General features: G+C 32.9%; 1 protein-coding gene across 6 annotated transcripts in view; it reads left to right on the top strand.

The window, feature by feature from the left end:
• Window positions 1–374: 374 nt before the first annotated feature.
• Window positions 375–19,183, top strand: part of LOC126775891 (homeobox protein homothorax) — a 258,601-nt gene continuing 239,792 nt past the window's right edge. For all 6 annotated transcript variants that reach the window (XM_050498054.1, XM_050498050.1, XM_050498053.1 and 3 more), the window contains exon 1: window positions 375–646. In XM_050498054.1, coding sequence (XP_050354011.1) covers window positions 632–646 — 15 coding nt within the window. In that variant the 5' untranslated portion in view covers window positions 375–631. The remainder of the gene's footprint in view (window positions 647–19,183) is intronic.

Genomic DNA, 19,183 nt, shown 5'->3' with positions numbered 1-19,183 from the left:
CGTAACACACCTGTTTCTCTAATAATATCCTGATAAAAAAATTAATACCTACATACATTTGTTTATAATAACTCATCCGTAAACCTCGTACGTCATTCCAACACACGCGTCGTCGGCGAAAATCGGTGTAAAATTGTAAAAAGTAGAGACGCGGGTAGTGCGGGCGCGTTAGCGAGCATCGGCGGCGCGTCGAGGAGTGGCGCGTCGAGTGAGGAGCGAGGAGCGAGGAGTGAGGAGCGAGCAGCGCAGCGTACGAAGGGCCAAGGCGCGTTCTTCGGGTACGGCGGGAGTGGGCCCGCGCGCGATTGGGCGGCGCGGCGGGGTCGGGCGCCACGCCCCGCGGCGGCCCCGCTCGCGCCGGCCGCGCCAGTGTCCGCCAGACTGCCGAGCGCGCCGGGCCTCCCGCTCCCCGCGCCTCGCTCGGCCATAACGCGTTCCGTGATCGACACCTTCCAAAACTCGACCGTCGCGAGTGCATTATGACACTAGTGAGCTAGCGGGCCGCTGTGACGGTGTCAATAATTGATGTGTAAGTGTTCACGTGCTTGTGTGGTGTGTTAGCTTGGGCCCGTGACGAAAAACGTTCGTGGTGGCCAGCGGAGCCTTGCACCCGGGCTCGGGCCGAGCGTTCATGGCTCAGCCTAGGGTATGTACCAGTGTTACACATATTTACTACACGTGAGCTTGACACAAGGATACGATACAACACACGACAACAGTCCTCACTACAATGTGACGAAATATAAATAAATACACGTTCAACAAATTAAGCGGAGACTTGTTAGTTGCGATCAATTGTTTGCAAAAATATCAAATAGAAAAATCAAATGTTTGCGTTTAATAATTACTGCTTATATTCAGTCAATACCACAGGCCCGTGTCCCGTCAGGGGAGCTATTTTAACGAACATGTCCGGAATATATGAGAGTGTTTTAGAATGCGTAGTCGTCACCGACGCATTACCGGCGATAATGAAAACGAAATGAGCGCTTTACGGGCATAAAGCTTAGATAACGCGACCATAGCATAATAACCTGCCCGGGGACAATAAAACATTACAAAGATTCGGATTTAACTTGATTTAAATTCAAATTATGCAGTCGGAAAATACGTAGATGTTTGTTAACAATTAAATATATTCGAATAAAATTTTGTTGAAATAAATTAAACTGCTGGTAACACCTGACACTTTATAGATTGTTAAAATGTGTATGGAAATAAATGAGATAAAATGGCGTGCAGCGGGATGCCTATTGTCGTTAGTTGCTCTTATGGGGACAGATAGAAGGTCTCGTGATACAAGATACAAGCGGCTTTGAACGCACGGTTGGGCATAAAAGGGCCTATCTCGGAATCCAACAATAAAATTCAATTGACAATGAAAGAAAAAAAAGTTTTTTTTTTCGTCCGCGCCACAAAGATGCCATAACGGGGATCGGGGACAACTTTCTAAAAGATTTAGGGTTGTATTGTTTTTGTGAAGAACAGATGGATTTTTTATGTTAAAAATATATATATTTACATAAAACATTTTTTTATCTTTAATAAATAAATAAATTGAAGTTATATTCAAATTCTCATGAAAACATTTTACTCGCATTGTAATATTTCTTATCTTATTATAAAATATATTAAGTTTTATATTTACAATATAAAACGGATTATTTCTAGTCTACAAAAGTTGATTTTGTACGAATAAATAATCTTTGGTACTCGTTTCGATAAAGTGATTAATAATAAATTAGCGGGTACGATAACAATAATAATTATTGTATTAAAAATAATATAAGATAAACATTTTAACACAAATATAAATGATTTCGGATGCAATATCAATGCCGACGGTAAGCAGAGTTCGCGTAAAAGTAGGTGTTCTATAATCAAAATATATCGTTATAATATATCTTTCATTACATATTTTATAATTGAAAAACATCTTTATAATATAATCAAAGCCAAATACAATGTTTTTTATTTGTATTTCGAATTTTGAATATAATTGAAACTATAAATATAGACAAAACAGTTATTGATATTAAAATATGACAGCAATTTAGTTAACGTTCGAAATTAGAATAGGTCTTATTAATGTTAAAAACGAGTATTTTTTTTATTGAATATAATTTTACTTTATTATAAATATTCAATAAATAAATTTTCGATCACATAAATATGAAAAAGAAAATAAGCTTCTTAATCTCAAAATACCTGCAAACTGTAAAAAACCTAAAACCTCGCATATAAAATAATGTGTATTTTATATGCGAGGTTTTAGGTTTTTTTCGTAACTATTATTTACTTATATAATTATATAAAAATCATGAATATTGTATCATTATAATATTAATATTATGCTTGCAAGCATATATTTAGATAAAGCTAGCCAGATTTGTGTGAATCACATAACGTATAAAAATATATTAAATTAATAAAATTATTTTAATACAATAAAAAGTAATGAAATCATCTTGTTATGCTTTAAAACAGAACTATTTTAAATCAATTCGTTTTTAATGTAAACGTTGAAATTGAATATAATGAATTGGCAGCGTTAAGCATTTTTAATTTTTGTTAGTTGCTAAAAAAAGTAATACAGTGTCCATGCAAAAAGAAGTGTTGATATTAAATTAACGTGACCTACAAGAAACGAACATGTACAGCAAATAAAAAAAAATCAAAAATAAATAAAATTGTAATATTTGATATTACACATAATTACATAACGCTAATACATTTGAAATTATTATCACGTTGACGTTGTAGAATGACGTTGCGTTCTTAAATTCTTAATAAAATTCAAATCAATTCACAGCGTGTATAAACATCTTACTAGTATGAATAATTACATTAATTAAAAAAAATAAATAAACAAATGTGATGTGTGTTTCATTTTGCATTATCTTCGTACTTTAGCTTTTTGTAAGTCAAATGATACGTAAGAGCGGAGCCATTTTGTTTTTTGTCCTTGTTCCGAATTAACATTAGGTTTTTTTTAAAAATTGTGATATGCTAAGATGTATTAAAACATTATTGGTAACATAATAGATCAATGCTAATAATGAAGTCGTCTAGCTATTGCCCGTCAATTTCGCTGCTAATCAATTAAAACGTACCAAATTTTTGACTGAATTACAATTTGAAATTAAATATAATTAAAAAAGCGTCAATATAATCTATTTCTATGCAACACTTTATTATAACCTGACTAGTAGTTAATTAAAGGATAAACATCCAAAGAAACACATACAAGCATTGCGTTTTTTTTTTAAACATTAGTAATATCTTTAAACAGCTTATATCCTTTTTTATTATAATTTAGTAAATTAAAATGTCATCATAATATATTTTAAACATTAAGTAATTAGTAAAAAAATGTTATTAATAATACCTAAAGAAGATTAAAAGCGACAGTAACAGTTGCATGTATTAAAATTATACCATTCGAGAGATAAAATACGTATTATTTAATATTAAAACACTAATACCTTGCAAAAGAGGATTTTGGCCTTTTAAGATAATGAACTGATAAAAAAAAGAAATGTTGTTTTTGAACATCCAATTGCTTTTAAACCCTATCTTTAATTCAGTGGCATATTTTATTTTGACATAAGCCCTATTTAAAAAAAATGTGATGTCTGTTAAAAGTTTTTTTGTCATTTAATTTTTAGTTCTCATTTAATTAAAGCTGATCGGGAAGTTTTTTAGTTTAATTCGACTGTAATGTTTTTTCGAAATTTAAATCAGAATGGAACGATTTTGAAAAAAGAACGTAAGAATTTAATATTTGATCACATCGCTCGGATATTGTTATTATCCATAATAGAATAAATAACGACACAGCTTATTACGTAATATTATTTATGCAAAAGTTAGGTATGTTCGTATTACATGTCGATTGGATCTTATTTAACATAAAATAATATAAAGATTTTATCAAGACTAAATTTCATTTCATATAAACCGGATCTAAGTTTTTTTTAAGAAACTAAAAAAAGTCATTTATTTATAATAGTTTAATTGAAATATTAATGTTTTCTGAATTAAAACGAATTTACACTTTAAATGGCAATTATTTCTGCTATCCGGATGTGTCGAATTTCGTTGATAGTTTTTATGAATCAATTCAATCTTAATATTGTAAATGTTAAATTTATGCGTTTATACTTTTGTTATTCAATGATGCTCGAATTACGTAGGTATACTAATAAAATTTCCCCTAGATTAAATGTCGTGGAATAAAACTTTGAGTACTTACATACTTTAAGTACATACATAAGCTTTTATGTACCTATTACTGTGTCCCACACATAGCTAATATTGCAACTGACTTTTAAACAAGTTCCACACAATCCGAACTGAAATAGACACGCTTGTGTTCTGGTGGCAATATCATATTATATAAGTTTAAGTACATAGATTATATAAAAGATAGTTAAAATGTTTTTTTGTTAATTAAACTTGAAAATAATAATTTTATATGTAATTTCAATATACGCTTAACGGGCTTATATGTAATTGTTAATGTACCTACTTATATAGTTAAACTTGATTTATTAAATAAATAGTTTTTACGGAATTGTGTTAAACATACCTATTATCTATTACTTTAAATATGTATCAGTGAGATTTATCGTTTATTGTATAAATATATCACGTGAATAAAACGCTATATACAATTTAAATTAAATGTATATATAACGGCTTACATAGGTAATTTAGGCAAGACACAGGTGTTTATTAAAAGTAGGTATTTAAATATACACGGGCCGAATTCTACTAATTTATAACGATTACGATACATCTTTTTGAGATGGCACAGTAGAAAAAGCCGAGATGGCCCAGTGGTAAGAACGCGTGAATCTTAACCGATGATCGTGGGTTCGAACCCGGGCAAGCACCACTGAATTTTCATTTATTTGTTATTATAATTCATCTCGTGCTTGACGGTGAAGGAAAACATCGTAAGGAAAACTGCATGTGTCAAATTTCACTGAAATTCTGCTACATGTGTATTCCACCAACCCATTGTAGCATTGGAGCAGCGTTGTGGAATAAGCTATGGAGCTTATATTATACTTTCTCCTCAAAAAGGGAGACGAGCCCTTAGCAGTAGGACATTCACGGGCTGTTACTCTTACGATACGTTCCCAATTCAATTCCGATCCGACTTTGAATCATCTGTATTTATTCGAATCGGAACCGAACGGTTATGATGTTAACATATACCGTTGTGTCAAAACCAAACTTAATTCTTAACTCTTAAATAGTCGATAATTAAATTAAATAATAACAAATCGGATAAACGGCAACGATTGCGTTTCGATTCGATTGCGATAATTTGACAATTTCTTAGTAGAATTGGATACCACAGAATAATTACAATTGATATAAATTACCGAGAGGGACGGCAAGAAACTCACTCGCATGACTATATCACTCACCGATACGTATATATATCTAAGGTTAAAATCAAATATTTTTTCCAATAATCTTATATAAAAAATATTAGTACTGTAAGAAATATTAATAAAAAGAAGATTATATATCATTGTATACTTTCATGATTAGTTGAAATGGGTTATAACTGAGTTTCTTGTCCGTTTCCGGTTAGAATTCCGAAACGGTTATAGCTTTATGTGTATTGTTAATGAGCTGACGTGTATGAAGTGTATTTTGATGTCATATTTTAATTATATTATCGCATTCATTAACTTTCTTGTAACAACAAATATTATGTACTTTTAATAACTATTATAATATAATAAATATATTAAATTAACGTTTTCATATATTTGTATATTGTATTTATCAAAAAACTCTAATATGTATATAAATAAAGTTCACTTTTGTTTCGTCTATTTAGATATTTAATTCAATTTAAAACTGTCATAAGTTCCGTGTAGTCTCCATCGTTAAGAACCGGCAAGAAGCTCAATCAATTAATAATAATAATATCTCGGGACATTATTCACACACGGCCATCTGATCCCAAATTAAGCTTGTACAGAGCTTGTGCTATGGAAACCAGACAACTGATATACTACATATACTACTTTTCTTTTGTAAATACATACTTAAACATAATTACACCCAGACTCAGCACTAACAGACATGTTTATGCACACAAATGTCTGTCCTGGGTGGGAATCGAACACATAACCTTCGGCATGAAAGGCAAGAATCTACGAACCACGCCAACCGGCTCATATTTAAACGTACTATATCGCCTGGGTCCGTTGTTGAACTATGTCAATATACAAATCAGTTTTTTGCGTGAATTCGAAAAAACCATCACATGTAAATGTTGCCCCCTTATATTATTCGTATAAAAGGTGAATTAATTATTAATTACAATAAAATTTTATATATCCTGCATTAAAATAGCGAATACTAATTCGACAACGCTTTATCTTTATATAATCTTTATATAAATATATAAAGCTGATACACTTTACCTAATAACGATTTTAAATTTGAGTACACATATTAGAAATTATTTATTCATAAATATAATAAAAATCAAATTTAAAAATATCAACCTACTGTTTTACCGCTTCTTATTACCACTCGGAATGGTTGATTTCTGGTAACATTTAAATTTCGGTAAAAAATTTAATTATTACTCGGTAGAGAATAATAATATCCTGGGACATTTTTCACACGCGGCCATCTGATCCCAAATTAAGCTTGTACAGAGCTTGTGCTATGGAAACCAGACAACTGATATACTACATATACTACTTTTTTTTTTTTTTTGTAAATACATACTTATATAGATAAGATAGCGATTACATCTTTTGTACAGTTATTAATTATTAGTTTTCGCCCGCGTGCTATGGTGGGGGTGCAGGTGTTATAAGAAAGTCGCGAACGTCCTTCCTTGTGGTTTAAGCTTCGTACAAAATTTATTAAATCCGTTTTAATGATTGAGCCGTTACAGACAGTGTTACTTTCGCGTTTATTAATTAAAGATTTCATTTATAGTATCGAAATACAGATATATAAAGATATAATTGAAATGTAAAAAAATACTAATTAAAGCAACAATTGCTAGCTACACTAGATCTGCCATGTTGAAGGCGATTTATGTGTGGATACATTTTGAAAGGTTATAATAATGTTACCATAGTCAAAAATTACAATAATGAGGTCTTATATCTAAATGAGTGTCAAAACGTTTTCGTGAAACCAAACCTATATGTATGTAGGTATTTTAATGTTCCACAATATGTGTATTATTGCTTAATTATGATGAAGTTTCCTCTAATTCTACTGTCAGTTAGCCCGTGTATCACAGGCACAAGGGACATAACATATTAGATCTCGCATTGACGGTGTAAGAAGTGACTTAAACAGCTGTCCAGTGTCTATTATTTAAGCTAACGTAGGCACCATTGGATTCAATATTTCCTCGGCTGCTTTTTTTAAAATGTATTTCGGGACTTTCCCGATTTGACTTATCTTAAAACAAAATCGTTATCAAGTTCATAAACTTTGTTATTTACAAAGTTACAAATTCTATATCTAAATATAATTCCGCGCTGTGTTTGTGTGTGTCAGTGTCATGTCACTTTGGTTTCGGTTATTGCCGGTTCTAAGCCGTCTGTGATATAATATCAAAATTGCTCTACATAATTATATTTGCACAAGACTTGTCCGAACATTGTCGAAGTTAGGGCATCGTAAATTTAACGATACAGTGATAACAGTATCAATTTGTCTACTATTACTCGATAATGCAACACTACACTTACAATAAATGAGAGATAACACGTGGATATGGTGCTTTATCGGTTTATAAGTTATGAAAAAAATCGTATTTTTACAAATTCGAAATAAGATTTTTATTTAGGCTGAATAGCGTTCTATCTACGCAAAAATATTTATAAATTTTTATCTGTGTAAATTATAAAAAGTTTCGCGTTCGGATTAAGGACGGTTCGATAAGTATAATACTTAATATCATTTTTATTACAACGTTCAATTGATAAATGTTCAATATAAATTAATGAAAATAAAAAATATATCATATTAATATTTATGAAATATGTCTTGATTTAAAAATATAACATAAGTCACACATTTCATCGAATGCAATAAAATATTTTTATAAAACAATGATATTTATTACGTCACCACACAGTACTCATCGGTTTTGTCATAAAAACCCGCAATTTTACATTATCTATGATTTCATTATCATTTTAGGCGCCAACGTCATAATAGATTATTAATTTAGTTTTTATAGATTTATTATCTGTGATCTTGCCTGGTTTCCTTTATAAATCTTTAAAGTAATCGCATTGTCTATTTAACAATAAAAGAACATAGTAATCTCAATTGTTATTAATAAATTATATACTATTAGGAAATAAATTATTATGATGTAATTTAAAAATTGATGAAAATAATAAAACTAAGTGAGTTTGGTCGTTTCTTGTTAGAATCTACAATCCGAGTCAGTAGCCAGTTACACTAAATTAAACACATTATAAGTGCGTCACGTACACGCTTATAATGTGTTTAATTAAAATAAAGTGTAATTCGAATTAGATTTTAATTCGCTAATGTATTTTTAGTTACAAGTTATTTTTATTTTAACAGAAAATAGCTATTTTTGGTTTCATTAATATGTATGTACGTAAAATTAAAATTGTGCAATAAAATGTCCGCGGATATTTCGTCAAATTATTTTTCGTTTGTCGTGACACTCAGTATATTTATTAGAACAAAAACTGAATCACCGAATCACTAATATACAAGATATAAATTTGTTTTTCATTCGTAAATAAAATTTAACGTTGCAATCATGTGATTGCGTCGCCATTATTGTTATTTTTCTAAGATGTCGCCAATTCGCGCGTCGGACATTGAGTAATAAAACTTATTATTGCCAATTATTTTCTATAATACACACACAACTTTTATTTAAATGAGAATGAAATAAAATATCACGATTTTTATTTTGACATTTTAAAATTGTAATTTCATTAAGCACTCGTAGCGTTCTATTTTTAAAAAACCTATGTATGTTCTGCTTTTTATGGCTGGAAACAGAAGGTTTACTCATTCAGGAAATACCCGTAGATAATAATATCATGAAGTTCCATGCATTGCCCTTGTTCAACTTAAACGATAACGCAACGTCTACTCATTGATTGAAAAATGTTAAATGTCATGTACACTTAAGTGGTTAATGAAAAAAGTAATGTAGACAGACTGCTAAGTAAATTATAGAATTATTCAAATGAAAAAATGTAAAAAAAAAAACTGAAATATCGTTCGGATACACCGACCAGCATCGTTTTTAAATCGTTATTAACGCACCTATCTGTTCTGTAATTTCAAACATGGAACACCATTTCTTTAATAGATAAATAACACTTAAAATGGTCATCATGACCAGATAAATTAAGGTTTGATGTATTATATAACAGTATGTACACAGAATGATATATTAAATATAATAAAAGAATCAACCGGTCCCGCCGGTTGGGACATTATTTTTTTAATGCGATGCGGTGATTAGAAATAGCTATTTTTCAAAGCCGGATTATATAGAGTTAGAAAATGGTTACCGACTTTCCGGTACCTCACCCATTTTTTTATCCGTGGGAGTAGATTAGTTTTATACTATTAGCTCGTATCTACGGTTTTTATATTTTAATGGTCTCCGAAGCAAAATAGTTCCATCGAAATTTCGTGCTGGGCAAAATGTCAAGTTTTTTTTTTTTAAATTTCTAAGTGGCAATGGGCGTGCTTTTGCCAATGTCGTGTCGCAGGCTGTGGATCTTGTTTTGCATAATATAATTAGACACTTAACGGCTTGCCAATACAGATAATTTATTAGTCTGCAATATAAATGCTTAGAGGCGAAAAGCTAATTTTTATCGCTTCAAAACTGCATAGTTATCATCTTTACGATTTGTAATGTAAAACTTTTTGTAATAGGTAGTTATTTTTGTTATCGAACCATAAAAGTCGCGCGTATGAATTACGATCTATATATCGAGTAGTTTATAAAATACATTTTAAGTATAAAGATTCACGAGTTAATTTATTTAAGACAATTATAATATATAAATTATATGGTTTGTATTTAGTATTTGTGATTTAATTAAAATATAATTATGTTAAGTTTTATTTCTGTTATTCACATAAACACATTTATTATAATAATTGTGTTGTGGCGCTATTGTAACACTTAGTAGAAAAATAAAATTGGATTTTTTTTCTAATTTTATATGAGTTGAAAATTAAGATACTCTAATATAATAAAAATATAATATAATCTTACTGGTGGTAGGGCTTTGTGCAAGTCCGTCTTGGTAGGTACCACCCATTCATCAGATATTCTACCGCAAAACAGCAATATTCAGTATTTTTGTGTTCCGGTTTGAAGGGTGAGTGAGTGTAACTACAGGCACGAGGGACAAAACATCTTAGTTCCCAAGGTTGGTGGCGCATTGGCGATGTAAGAAATGGATTATATTTCTTACATCGCCCATGTCTATGGGCGGTGGTGACCACTTACAGTCAGGTGGCCCATTTGCCAGTCCACCTACCTATTTCATAAAAAAAAGTACACACTGGTTGATAATACTTTATATTATTACCTACTTTATTTTAGTCACATTCAAAGCATATAACTGAATATATTATATATTTTTAATTTGGAAATAATTTAAAATAGCCGATAATTATGTAAACGTATATAAGAAACGAAGGAATTAAAATGTTATTCTTTGTCTATATATATTTATTGGATGTACTTTTTACCGCGCAAAATGTTTTAACATAATCCCGACATAAAAATCGATAGGAATCAGTCCGATGACCGTCGCCGCGAACGCACCCACTAATTTGTTATTTAAATTTCGATCTTCCATTCCATTTTCGAATTTGGATTCGCGCGTTTACGGTTACAACACATTTTTTTATATGACATGTAAACTAGAAGAGGTACTATAATGAACATAAATGGTCTGCACCATCTACAACATTCCTGTACAAAATTAAGACAGGGATAGCTATAGTAAAAAGATCAATTTTTAGAAAAAAATATGTATCTCTCTTTGTCTTGTAGATCATCTGCGGCGGACGGTCTATTTGTCTATGTTACTAAGTTTGTTCTAGATGCGTCGGTTCGTACACCGACGGCGGGGGTTTTAGGTTAAATTATCGCACGCATTTCTCGCCTCTGTCTCAATCTGTACACGTGCTATATTCCTATGAATGGTTGCTATCATTGGCCGTCCGTCCTCATTGTTTTATTCACATCGCGTACCTTTTTCAATTTGAATATCGCTGTTCATTTTCGAATTGGCTCTTTGTAATTGCGCACTTTGGATTCAACTGTAATTCGCGCGCTCGCTAATTTGAGGGTTTATTGTGTAACCGAATGTTTAAACATCCTTTTTAAAGACGCCACCGCTGAATTCCTGATAGAATAACGCGTAATAGTCATGTCATAACATTATTTTAATGTCAGACAGTGGCTTCCTCTAATAAATTCGTATAGAAGCTTTAGGCCTCAGACAGTAATATATATTTTTCAATTATAAAGTGAAGTGATTTATAAATTAATGGATTTTCTTAAAAACAGTTGTAGTATTTCGTTTCACGATCAAACAATGTTCTTGTTTATCGTCTATCAACAAATCCACGAATGCATGAACGATATAATTCGTCTAATACGCTGTCGGGATCCGTATACATTAAACAATATTAATTGAACCACGATGATTCAGCAGTTAAGGGCTTCAAGGACAATGCTCTCCATAGTAACCGCTACATCGAACTGGCCATTGTAGCCTGTTTGCGGAACGCATACGAATACGTTCCTTTTTTGAAAAAAATATATCGAACCTTTTTACCAGATCTTTTTCGAATATCGCGTTCTTTTTTCGAAGCGCGATAACGAGGTTTGAAATTGGAATCACGATGGTCCGTTAGTAGCCTATTTAGCGCGGGTTTTCGGTGACAGTTTACAGAAATATGGCTGTCGCGAAATAAATAGCAAATTTTGAGATAATTGGTTTGTATTACATTAGAGAAACTAAGGTACAGATACCTACTTAAACAATAATCTTATTTGTAATGATTTCCTATAACTTTGAAACAATATACAATAAAGGATATTAATTGTATGTTGGGTGGTACCTTCATACCACCACGTTAAGTGTCTGCGTGTGTCGGTCACCGCGACCGGGGCGTTGACCAAATTATTGCCAGGATCCCGCGGTGCACTCAGTATATCCCGCATCGCAAATAAATCATAATAAAACTTTTTAAATTTAATTTATTTCGATGTTGATGCTTAGGTATTGAATGTTTACATCTAAATAACTGTAGTCGTTCTTGTACTTCGTTTATATAAGGATCTTACTCTAAAATGAGATTAAAGTAAAATTATATCTTTTTCATATATTAATATTATATATAATACAATTTTAAATATAATAAAATATATATAAACCTGAGCTATTTTTTATAATAAGTTCTTTTGAGTTAACTACAGGAAAAAAATGTTATTGAATAAAAAATAAACATTACAGATTGACCGTTAAAATTTAATAAAGAAAAAAAAAATCGTTGAGTTTAGTTTAGAAAGGCGTCAGAATTTGAACTTAAATAGTCAATCACGAGTGTCGGTGTAGCTAATCTCGCATTCATACTCACAATGGCGGTAACGAACGGACGAACGGACAGACGCGGTAATAAGACGCGCGTGGGCGGCTTTATGTCAACGTTATTTATGATGAGACACCTTTTTTTACGTTGCTGGCAACACTACGTTCGCCAGCTTAATCACGAAAATTAGTCGAAATATTTTCGCGTATCCGAACGCCTACTTATCGCCCAACTTAATTCAGTGACAAGAAAATCCTTTAAGTCGATACTTATTTTATGTATATTAATAAAAGCAAAAACCGAGACGATCGTCGCGTCGAAAGGAAATCGTTATCTTAACGACGGCATATTTACGTAAAATCTGACTAAGAGAGTCTGAAACTGTCCCTTGGAGTGCAGCAGACGATAACCGGTCGCGCACTATCTGGGGTTCATATGCCAGCTATCGACCTCTGTTTACAATAGCGATGATAAATTCCGTATGCGCAGAAATTACGATAAACCCAAGACACAAGTATCAATTTGTAAACCGTCACGGGCCGAGGTTAATAGTCTGTTTTATTAATTTCGTTAACATAAATAACTGACGAGTCATTCTAATATCTGATAGCTGAAAGCGGTTTTAATCGAAATCAGCTGATCCGATGTTTGCGTTGCGCGACGACGGCGGCCGTGTTTGTTTTCAAAGAGTTCAAATTAAAAACGTATGGCAACTAAAACTTTCATCCGCGCTCTTAAAACGAGCGTAAGCGCTTCCCGAGCGATAAATCTGCTCGCGAATCGCCCGACCCCGAGAGCGAGTCGAACATCGCTCACATTGGTTATTTTTATAAGCGCAAGAAAAACACTCTAGCTCACGGAATGGATATTGAAACGTTTTAAGCTTCGAAGCGACCGGCGCTCGACCGCAGCGGCTGATCGGGTTAACCTTCGCTCGGAATGGCCCTACAGGTTCAAATTTAGAACGAGGAAGACTGAGCGATGACCGGTGGATGCACTGAGCCTAAGCTGAGCTGCTGAGCTGAGTCGGAAACGCCCGCGCGATTGGTTTATTGACACGTGTTGGTGTTGGCGCGTCGCGGCGCGTCGTGTCCCCATGCGGATGAGCAAATGGAATAATGGACGTCTGGGCCCGCATCCGGCGCGGGAGTCGGATACAACTCTTGCAACGCTCTGGATACAATTTTTCAATTAAATCGACCAGACAGAAGATCCCTAATAGGTGTCGTTAAGAAGTCGTGTGCCCGATTTTCGATCTGTCCCCGTAACGAGGCCATTTTATTAGTATTTATGGTCGAGAAACAAACGGAAAACACATCGGGCCCGGTCCGCTATATCATGAATGAAACGGAATTTATGACTAGCGCCCGCTGTTGTTATTTCACTGTTAAATTAGAGTGGTCGCTAGAATGGTCACGTGGAACCGTCGCATCGACGCGACGGTTCCACGTGCTGGCCGGACGTCTCAATTCGTCCGCGTAGCAGGTGATATAAAGAGATTTTTCTAAGTTTTACGGTCGTATTACGTACGGGTCGAGTGGCGCAGTAAAATTCGATCCGAGCGTCGCGGAAGGTCTAACGATGGTTGAGTTACCGCTATCATTTTTAAGAATACGTACGTAAATAAAACACACTTAATCATCGCTGGCCACTAGATTCGTGTATTTAATTTCAAGTAATACTGCGTGCAGCGACTAAGCCAGCGTCACATGCAATAATGAAACGGTACCGGTTCGCGTTACTAGTATTACGTATTGTGAACTATTCAAATACATTATTCACTGTTACGAATCGCTTCTGGTAGCCCCAGACATGTGAATGCTTTGCCAGATGACACGGAGCAAGACAGAGCGAAGGGTGACCGGGTGCGTTAGAAAGGGACGGATTCTTTAAGGGTGGCGTTCATCATGTCCCACCCCGTGTCGGGCACAAGTGACGGTTCTGTCTTCCCCAACCGTCTGTATTCGAAGCCCTGGTCCCTTTTCACTGTACTTTTTATATACAAATGCCTATGTTCTGAATTCCTTAGCCTCTACGTGTATATTTTTATAGCCGAACGATTCCGACCGCAACATATGAGTTTAGTCATATTTAATTATTACCACAAACATATATCGCTTCTCGGAACCTGCCTACGCTGATCTCCAAGACGCGAATCGTAAAAAACCGAGACCCAGCGGGCGTATTGCGGCCGAAATTTGAATAACTGAAGCGATTAATCCACAGCTTTAATTATGGCAGTGGACTGGAACTCATCAGGCCGACGGCCGCGGCGACGACGCACCGTCAGACGTAATCGTGTTGTGTATCATAAAGAAACGAATCCGAGGAACCATACGGATCGCAAAAACCGGCCAGATCGAAACGAACATATTACTCAGTAAAGGTTCCCAGCGAGAAAAAACCACAAGAATGTCATTTAAAAAAATTAAAACGTACGATTCTTATTTTTTCGTTATGGCAAACCGAATGGACTAAAGGTTATCTCGGAGGAAAAAAGGCGGGTCTGAGCGATTCCATTTTTAAAACGTATCATTTAATTTTGGAACCGGCTTTCAAGACGTCAAAAGGTAGTTATTACATATTTTCGAAATATTTAATGACTAGCTTTATTTTTGAGGGACAGCTTAGCGCCTCGTATCGTTCTATTTTTAAACTTTCTTTTTTTAAAGATTTAAAGGTGTTTTATAATGCACAGGGCGATGCTCGTATTTGATGTAAATAGATCACATTAGGTATTTAATTATTCAATATTTTTGTATAATATAATCGATGTAGAGTGCGTGCGATGATTTTAGAATTCTAATTACCCCTATCCCTATACGTGATGGTATGTGTGCCGACACTGACCTAAAATTTATGGGAAAAAAATTTCTCCCGACAAATTCGTGGATATCGCCCTAAGGTGTAGGAATTAAGGTTTGGTATCGTCTGAGTCGGCCAGTGTTGAAGTCTTGCTCCACATGTAGTGTCAAATGCCTACAAATTAATGACGTAAGAGCCGAAGTGTGTCATGTCGGTGACCGACCAATAAGAGAATTATTTTATAGTTGCTACAAGTGATTTCATTCATGATAGCTCAGTGTTCCCTATCGCAAATCATATCAAAATCGACTCAGTAATATTTTCAATATATATATTATAATTAACTTTAATATTATCTCGATGGGACAAGTCAAAGTTAATGAATAGTAATATTTTCGTTATAATATAAATATAAATATATGCGTTTAAAACATAGATAGCTGTTTAATGTTTTTTTCAAATATATATATATATATATATATATATATATATATATATATATATATATATATATATATATATATATATACAGATTCCCTGGCTGACGCGCGACGTCTTAAGCCTAATATATTTCGTTATTTCAGTTGCAACGGATTTCATGATACGACACGACAGAGACTCGAGATTATTCTGTCCAAAGTCATATTCATTATTGATATTAAAATATCAAAGCATTTAATACCTGACATTTGGAAGGTATTAGTACTAAAATAAATGTTACCGAATGATATAATAAATTCTAGAATTAATGACATACGGCATTACATTTTTTTTTTAAATATAGAAATTAGTGTGACGATAAATTTAAAAATGTAATCATAACAAATTATTTGTAACTTTAAAATAAATAGTGTTGTCATAGCAGTGTAATATGAAAATAGTAATAATTCAAAAATGGTGAACATTTCGGTAACGGCGATGTATGATTTCGGTTTATAGACATTTATTTCTCATAAAGAATACAAAAAATTCACTTAAAATGAGAAATATACAATTTTTTACGTTAATTTAAGTTAAAAATAAAGATAGTGTCTTGGATACAGTAAATTAAAGTAGTTAACAATATTAAAAAAGATGTAGGTAGTATTAGAAAAGTAATAATTACGCATGCTATGAAACTTACAATGCAACGCATAGCGGTGAGACCACATTAACTGATATTGTAGATCGATTCAATTTCAGAATTCTTTTTATATAATATTTCTATATTATCCAGTCTTCTATTTGCCAAAGTTTCATATCGATAAGCATTAAAATTAATTAATTAATCCAATATCTCAAGGCCCTACGTCGCTCCGTCTTTGCGTGACTGAGTTACAAATAAAAAAAAGGAAATTACAGATATGACCAATCTGTAACCCTATTTTATTAATTCAAATAACTGTCAATTGACATCGCAGCGCTACCATGGTCGCTATGTAAAATGTTTGCCACTGTGAGCAAATCGTAGGTCGCCAGCTGCTTGGCTTTAAATATTTTAATTCTTTGTCATTATTTTATTTAAAATTTGTCTACTAAAAAAAACATTAACCAAATCTCGACGTTTCGCAATATAACAACATTACAAACTTTACTAAACAACTAATGACTATTAAAAATAATTTATGAGCCATTATATTATTATAAAGTAGAAAATAGATATAAAAATAAAATAATTAAAATTGCCTACTTTTAAAAATATTTCTCAAATAAGCAGTTAATAAATTACCAATTCAAATTACGAAATATTATTCTAATTTTAAAATTGTCACCTAAATAATAGTTGCTAATAAGTTAATATAGTCCTTTTTAATTTCATCTGTTTATATTTACAACACTGATTTTAAAAGTTGTAGGTTAGTATCGTTAATCTAAACCGCTAATAACATTTTAATTTATCATCATTATATTATGATGTTTACAATTTTAATACGGTTTTAAAACTTATAACGCTTAAGGTCATAGGGTTTATTTTTAAATGATTAAAAAATAAATAATATTGCATTTATAATGATTTAGGAGTATTTTATGACAGACCTTTGGTTTGAGGTTAATATTTAAAATTAATTTTATATCGTTAAAACATTGGCGCTTCTATGTATCTGTTTAAGGTTATAATAATTAAAAGTATTTTTCATTGCTTTTTATAAAAGTTTAGTAATAATTATTAAATTATGATGGAAAAAAAATGTTTATTCGTCCATTAATTGCAACTTGTAATGACTAATTATTTCATAAACGATTCAATCGACAATGATATAGTCATTCTCGATGGTCCCCACTCTGTAATTTACTTAATACCTAGGTACAATAACCTAGGTATTAATCTAGGGAACTAGGGTGGTGACTAGGGGTTAAGTGTAGGTATATTAAATAAGTATTTTGAGGAATTATTTATTGAAGCTTAAGACCCCATGTTCATGTTTATAGGGAAGTTTATGGTTATCAAATATAAAACACATATGCGTATTTAGTTGAACGACTTTACGGTAGATTGTATAAAACCTATTTAGAACTAGTTTTCAACCTAGGAGCTTAAAAAGTAGTCTATATCCTATCTTGGGTTTCATCAAAATCGGTTTAGTGACGTATTGACAGTTAGGTTAGCATTTATAATATTAGTATATAAGTAAAAATTATATTTAATGGCAGAGGAAATGAACCTGGATGGATCTGAATGTAAGTGGTCACCACTGTCAGTGTTTCGATCACATTAAATATGTTATATCATGTGGTAACCACACACGAGCACACAACTGATCCTCATGTGCTTGATTTGTGTTTATAATTCATCGGTGAAGCATTTCTATGATGAGAATCATGACCATGGAAATTTTCATGCAGGCTTTCTCACGAGGTTACACCAAGCACATGAAAATTATGTGACGCTTGACGTGGTTTGGGTCCGAAATCTGCGCACCTTGCTCCATGTTACGGTTCCAGCTAACATATACAGATGCAGCTGAAACGCGTGTAGCTTACAGTTGGCCTAAAACGTCGGTCAGCTACGTCGGCCATTAAAACTTACCTAAAGGCGCGAACAGGTGTGTTCCACTGCTCCGCTATCGATCGACACAAATCGCCGACTCACGATTTTTGATGGGCGACTCGCTGTATAAGGGTTCGGCTCATGATACTGTGTATATTGATGTATATATTTTTATATAAATTATATGCTTTCGAATATATAAGGGCTTTTAAGTCGTTGGATAGTTTAATAATCTTTTACATAATAATAATAATAAGAATGAATGTTTTAGAAGATGTTTAGTTGTTAAAATCTTAAGATAGCTCAGTCGTTATAACGTATTGGCGGTAACTGGATTCTAATCCGGGCCATCAAAAATGTTTCAGATGAATTAGTGGATATAATTGTTCGGTATATAAACAATTTGAAAACGTCTGCTATAGTTGGAACTAATCCTGAAATATGTTTCTACATAGTTCTGCATTTCAACTCAACACGAATTTACTTCAAGGCAGTGGAAAATTTGACTGTTGAGCAAAAACTACTGTCTTCTTGAAGTGATAATTGCAGCTTATTCCACCACGCTCCAATGCATATTGTACGGATAAATTTATTGTGTAAATAAACTTACAAGGAACAAACCACTTGGGACGAAATTTCACCTGATTAACGCAGGTTTATCAGCGACTTCTTAGTATCAATTAATTATAAATACAACATAGAACATAAAAACAACGCTAAATTTGAATCCACAAACCTCTTTTGAGATTCACGGGTGTCCACGATCATCACGCCTCT

This window comes from Nymphalis io, chromosome 19 (genome assembly GCF_905147045.1).
Source record: "Nymphalis io chromosome 19, ilAglIoxx1.1, whole genome shotgun sequence".
Lineage (NCBI taxonomy): Eukaryota > Metazoa > Arthropoda > Insecta > Lepidoptera > Nymphalidae > Nymphalis > Nymphalis io.
Note: the sequence above shows the minus strand (reverse complement) of the source record. Positions and strands in the feature narration are given on the sequence as shown.